Source organism: Chenopodium album, chromosome 13 (assembly GCF_948465745.1).
Source record: "Chenopodium album chromosome 13, dcCheAlbu1.1, whole genome shotgun sequence".
NCBI lineage: Eukaryota > Viridiplantae > Streptophyta > Magnoliopsida > Caryophyllales > Amaranthaceae > Chenopodium > Chenopodium album.
The window spans coordinates 13,150,896-13,157,738 of record NC_137846.1 but is presented as its reverse complement, the minus strand read 5'-3'; the positions used below and the strand labels follow the sequence as shown (position 1 = coordinate 13,157,738).

The window sequence follows — 6,843 nt, the reverse complement described above, 5'->3', positions numbered from 1 at the left end:
ACCCCCCTTAAAAGAAGTTTCGTCCCGAAACTTAAAATTATTTAATAACTTGAATTAATACTCCAAATTAGTTAAAATATAGTAAGTTCATGCACAACCTAAGGGCTTGACTCAGAAGACTCACTTAATAAAGACATAAAAGGAAAGCGCGAAACTCTATTGCATTCTACCCCCCTTAAAAGGAAGTTACGTCCCCGTAACTTAACCACTCACCATGAATAGGTTTGGGTACTTTTTTCGCATTTCTGCCTCAGCTTCCCAAGTAGCTTCCTCAACCTTATGGTTAGACCATAGAACCTTGACAAGCTTCACATCCTTGTTTCTGGTGCTTCTAACTTTACTATCTAAAATTCTCACCGGTCTTTCTTCATAGGTCAAACTCTCATCTAGCTCAATTGTCTCTGGTTCTAGCACATGTGCAACATCAGGAACATACTTGCGGATCTGACTCACATGAAAGACATTGTGCACCCTTTCCAACTCGTTGGGTAAGTCCAACTTATATGCCACTTTTCCAACTTTCTGAAGAATCTCGTATGGCCCAATGTACTTTGGGCTCAACTTCCCCCTCTTCCCAAATCTCATTACCCCCTTCATAGGAGATATCTTTAGCAACACCTTCTCTCCTACTTGGAATTCTACATCTCTACGCTTCTCATCAGCATAACTTTTCTGTCTATCTTGGGCTGCTTTGATTTTCTCCTGGATTAACTTCACTTGCTTAACAGTTTCCTCAATCATTTCAGGCCCAAGCACAACCGTTTCACTTATGTCACTCCAACAAACTGGGCTCCTACATTTCCTTCCATACAAGGCCTCAAATGGGGCCATTCCAATACTTGCATGATGGCTATTATTATATGAAAACTCAATCAAGTCTAAGTGGTCTTCCCATGAACCTTGATACTCCAATACACATGCTCTCAACATGTCCTCCAAGGTCTGTATGGTCCTTTCAGTCTGACCATCAGTTGTAGGGTGAAAAGTTGTACTCATCAATAGCTTTGTTCCCATGACCTTTTGCAAACTTTTCCAAAAGTTAGACAAGAATCTCGAATCACGATCTGAAATGATATCCGTAGGCACTCCATGATACTTCACCACAAACTTCACATATGCCCTTCCCAACTGATCCATAGACCAAGTGTTTTTCATAGGTATAAAGGTTGCGGACTTAGTCAATCGATCCACAATGACCCAAATAGTGTCATTCCCAGCCCTGGTCCTTGGTAATGCCCCCACGAAATCCATGGCGATCGAATCCCACTTCCACTTTGGTACTTCCAAGGATTGAACCATTCCTTGTGGCCTTCGATGCTCTATCTTTACTTTCGGGCATGTTAGGCATTTTGCCACAAACTCTGCTACTTCTCTCTTCATGTTTGGCCACCAAAAGACCTTTTTCATATCCTTATACAACTTATCCCCTCCAGGATGAATTGAATAAGGAGAGTTATGGGCCTCCTCCATTAGTCTCTGCTTAATGTCCCCACGATGTTGTGGAATACACCATCTCCCTTTAAATCGAATACTTCCATCATCAGCAATAGTGAAGTCCAAAACCTGTCCTCCCTCAATCTTCTCTTTTATTGCCTTCAACTTCGAGTCCCCCAACTGACTTTCTCTAATCTCATCATAAATAGAAGGTTTCACTGCCAAGGCATTCAACATCTTACTGACCTCTCCATGCTCCACTACTTCCAAATTCATCTTCTGAAATTCTACACACAATTGGTCTGGCAAAATCATCAAATTCATCAAATGATTGGTTTTCCTACTTAAAGCATCAGCTACCACATTAGCTTTCCCCTCATGATATTGGATATTTACACTATAATCTTTCATAAATTCCAACCATCGACTCTGTCTTGAGTTCAAATATTGCTGAGTGTAAATGTACTTTAGACTTTGATGATCTGTGAACATTTTACAAGTTGCACCATATAGATAATTTCTCCAAATTTTCAAAGCAAACACAATCGCGGCTAACTCCAGGTCATGGGTTGGGTAGTTCACCTCATGCTGTTTCAACTGTCTTGAAGCATAAGCAATGACCCTCCGATTCTGCATTAAAACACAACCCAATCCAAACTTCGATGCATCACTATACACCTCATAGTGTCCACTTTCATCTGGCAAAGCCAACACTGGTGCCGAGGTTAACTTGTCTTTCAAAGTCTGGAATGCTTGTTCACACTCCTGGGTCCAAACGAACTTACATTCCTTCTTCATTAAATTCGTCATGGGCCTCGCAATCCTCGAAAAATCCTTCACAAATCTTCGATAATAACCTGCCAATCCCAAGAAACTTCGGACATCTGACACATTCTTCGGTGTTGGCCATTCACTCACTGCATTGGTTTTCGAGGGATCTACTGAAATTCCTTCCTTAGAAATCACGTGACCCAAAAAGGCTACCTTTTCTAACCAAAACTCACACTTTGACAGCTTAGCATACAACTGGTGCTCCCTCAGGATCGACAATACTTTCCTCAAATGATCTTCATGTTCCTCCCTATTTTTGGAGTAGATCAAAATATCATCAATGAAAACCACCACAAACTTATCCAAATATGGCCTAAAGATTTGGTTCATTAAATCCATGAATACTGCAGGTGCATTAGTTAACCCAAATGGCATAATTGTGAACTCATAATGACCATAACGTGTCCTGAAAGCACTCTTGGGAATGTCTTGCTTTGCAATTCTCAACTGATGGTACCCTGACCTCAAATCTATCTTGGAAAATATTCCAGCCCCTTTCAACTGATCAAATAAATCATCAATTCTAGGCAAAGGATACTTATTCTTGACTGTTACATTATTCAACTCACGATAGTCTATGCACAACCTCAAACTTCCATCCTTCTTTTTCACAAACAACACTGGAGCACCCCATGGAGAAGAGCTAGGTCGAATGTATCCCTTATCCAACAAGTCATCTAACTGAGTTTTCAATTCCCTCATCTCAGCCGGAGCCATCCTATATGGAGTCTTCGAGATAGGTCCAGTTCCTGGTACCAATTCAATGGTAAACTCAACATCCCTCACTGGTGGCATACCTGGTATTTCATCAGGAAAGACAACTGGAAATTCCTCAACTACTGGAATACACTCTTTCTTCTCATCCTCCTTTCTCACTTCCTGAACACTGCACATGTAAATAGGATAACCCTTCCTGACACAATTTCGAAATTGCAAGGCAGAAATGATTTTGATCCCTAAACTCTTCCCTTCCTTCCTATAAGTCACTGTCACTTTACCCGGACCCAACAATTTCACTTTCTGAGCAGCACAATCTATGTGAGCCTTATACTTTCCTAGCCAGTCCATCCCTAAAATCACATCTAGGTCTTGCAACTCAAACTCAATCAAATCTGCAGGAAATTCTACTCCACCTATGGTGATAGGTACCCCTTTATGTAACTTAGAACAATTTCTCACCTCCCCAGTTGGAATAGAAACATCTAGAGACACTACCAATGGACTCTCTAACTCTAACCTCTAGACTAGAGATTTTGAAACAAAAGAATGAGACGCACCCGGATCAAACATGACTCTAGCATTCAAAGAAAAAACAAGGAAAGTGCCAATTACCACATCATTAAAAGCCTCAGCCTCACGACGATTCATCACGAACACACGACCCTTAGGGGCCCCTCCTGCACCGCTACTGGTTCCATTCCTCTGAGCTGATCCATTGGTCTGGGGTGGTTTAGGTGGGTTATTGGTCTCCTGGACTTTCCCCATCTTAACATCCTTCTCCTTAGTGTAGCACTCATACTCCCGATGCCCCAGTTTCTGACAGTAACGACAAGTCACAGGGTTTTCCTCACAGTCCTTCCCTGGGTGGTTTTTCTCACATCTCTTACAAAAATAACTTCTCTTAGGCCTGGTGTTATTTCCATTCCCATGATTGTTATTTCCCTGTCCATTAGCTCCCTTCCCAAGGTTTCCCTTATTGTCCCTCCTGTTGAATTTCCCATTTCCCCCAGAACTCTCCCCAATCCTAGGCCTCTTATCAACTCCATGTGAACCCCCATCACTCTTCCTTTTCCCTCAAGCTGAGTTCTCTAACTCTCTCCCTCGGATCCCATATAGGTGGGCAGCTCTCCCATAGACTTCATCTAGTGTTTCAAAGGTTACCCCTCCCAACTTCCCCTGAAGACTTAGGGTCAAACCTTGCTCGAACCTTTGGGCTTTCAACTCCTCCGTGGGTACTACCTCTGGTGCAAACCCCATCAACTCAATAAATTTATTATAATATTCATTTATGGTCATATTCCCCATCCTCAGGTTGGTAAACTCCATGCATTTCTGCTTCTTCAGATACGCAGGGTAAAACTTGTCTCTTATTGCCTTTTTTAGTTCCTTCCATCCAAAGTTAGGAGTTTCCAAAAGCCTATCCCTATTTTGACTCCACCACAAATCAGCTTCTTCCCTCAAGTAATACACAACATTATTAACCTTTAATTCTTCAGGACAGTTAATAGCATCAAACAGCTTGTCAAATTCCCTTATCCAATTCTCTAAACTAGCAGGATCCTCCTTCCCAAGGTAAGTGGGTGGCTTTGCAACTGCCACCCTCTTAAAAACTTCCCCAAATTGATCCAAGTCGTTGCTACGGTTCCCTTGACTCACTAGTTGGCTCATGTTCTCAGCAATGGTAGTTAGCCTCCTAAGAGTAGCGCTCATTTTGGAACCAGTGCGTCTACTACTTCCGGCTCTCAAAGACATCCTGAATAACTTCGAATAACAAATACACATTTTATTATATAAAGAAAATTTCATAGAATTTTTATTAATAATTGAAATTCATAGTTAGCCACATAGGCTTATTAGAACATTTAATGTTATCACTAAGAGTTCATAAGAGCCACTATTTGGCTTACAAAACAAAACAACTTGCTACTAATATAAGAAATCAATCTGAAGTTCTACTCTTGGTCTTAGCTTGCTGGATCATCTTTTCTGGCCACGTCACCTGTGTTTCCTGTGGAAAGTTGAGGGGAATCAGGATCTAAAAGTTTAGCCATGTGGGTTGGATTTTGGTTAGGTTCAAGCAAAAAGGTGGGATTATATTCACTGTAAGTTGGGCTACGACAAGATCCATAGCTAGAATTACGGTTCGGGCTAACATAGGGGTTAGGTTTACAGTTTGTGCTGTGGTTTGGACTAGATACTTGACCTCTTGGGATAGGGGGTTTAGGGAAATGAGGTGGGGATTCAAAGTCACTTGGGTGAGGGATTTCTGAGTCATCTGATGATGTATAGTCGAGGTGCAAACATGGAGGTGGTAAGGGTGGCATATCATGGTTTAGATTATTCAAGCTTTGTATTTCTCGAGGTGTAAGTTGAAGCGGAATTTCAGCAACTACTGGTCTTGGGGGTTGGCTCCATTCAACTTCAGTAAAATGTAAGTCTGCCTTAAAATTGGTTAAAGTTCCTAGCCACTTTCCTTCATGCATATAGGCATCTATGTTCCACAACCCATTAGGTTTAATTAAATTCTTATACTTTATTATTATATCATATTTGGGTGTGTTAGGTAAGTGAACTAAGGCCGGTAGGATGATCCATGGTTCCTCAATCATAAATTTCATATTCCTGTGTCTTTTAATATCAGTAGCATGCCAAACAATGTCTGTTATAAAGTCACGCACAGAGATAGCATCCGATTTTACTAGCCTTTGATCAAAGAAATGTCTTCTAACAGTTTCCATCATCTGAGATAACACAAACTATTTAAGTAAGCAATTCAAATTTCCTCAAGGATAAATCCAAAATGAATATCAATGGAACTTAAATTCCATAAACACAGAAATAACTAGACGGCCCTATTTATACTTAGACTAATGCACATTAGCTGTTTCATAATTCAAATAATTTCAATTCATTTTGTTTTTGAAAATAATAATGTACTCGATTCTTGATATTGGACGGTCGAGCCCGCGTCTCCCAGGAAAGTTACCTACAGCGTCGAGGAGAGCCTTTCCTAGACAGAGAGTCGTACCCATTATAGGCCTCCGAAGAGAACCCGAGCATCCTTTTTTTTCAATCATCTTTCCAAATAAGAAAATAGTTTTTATAGAAAATAATTTTACTTTCGAAGAATGCGAAACTCTATCGATCCTATATGCCCATCTTATGTCTACCCATAAGTTTTATTTCTCAATTTTAATCATTCTTAGACCCGGAAATCTGATACCACTTTGTACCACCCCCAAATCTCCCTCTACGTAAATACTATATTTATACGTATACAAATACCGTAGAGATAGACTTGGGCGTATTACCGCCACGTGAAAACGTAAGGCTTAATTAATTACTCAAATTGCAGCGGAAAAATAACTAACTTTTATTAATAATAGGAGTAACCATAATAACTGTTTCAAAATAAACTAATAAAAACTTGTCCATAAATAAAATTAATTCCTAACTATGTGATCCCAATCCCGACTCTAGTATGCGCACAAACAACTTCACACCTGAAATCAAGACTGCTTACCAAAATGGTAAACAGGGCAAACCAAAACAAAAAGGAAAACAGATTAGCAAAAACGCTAAGTACGTGTAAGTGCAAGGCATGTAAATACTTTTATTAGACAAACATACTTTTGAAATAACCCATTAAATTTAATTGTCACAAGTCAATTTCCAAAATTAAACTTTCCAAAAATAATTAAACCTTCCAAGGGTAGTAATATTCATCAATAAAAGCTTTCCAAACCAATAGATTTTCAATTTATAAACTTCTCAATTTTTGATATATTCCTAAACCAATTTTCCTCACCTAAGTGTGCACACCCCCCAAGCAAGTTATACTATACTCGAGGAAAGACC

General features: G+C 39.9%; 1 protein-coding gene across 1 annotated transcript; it reads right to left on the bottom strand.

The window, feature by feature from the left end:
- Window positions 1-201: 201 nt before the first annotated feature.
- Window positions 202-4,737, bottom strand: LOC145575248 (uncharacterized). The gene is made up of 5 exons (XM_081633139.1): window positions 4,079-4,737; window positions 3,598-3,970; window positions 2,936-3,504; window positions 1,798-2,707; window positions 202-1,017 (listed from the first exon to the last, which is right to left on the bottom strand). The coding sequence occupies exons 1-5, from the start codon at window positions 4,735-4,737 to the stop codon at window positions 202-204; spliced, it is 3,327 nt and encodes a 1,108-aa protein (XP_081489265.1).
- Window positions 4,738-6,843: the final 2,106 nt, after the last annotated feature.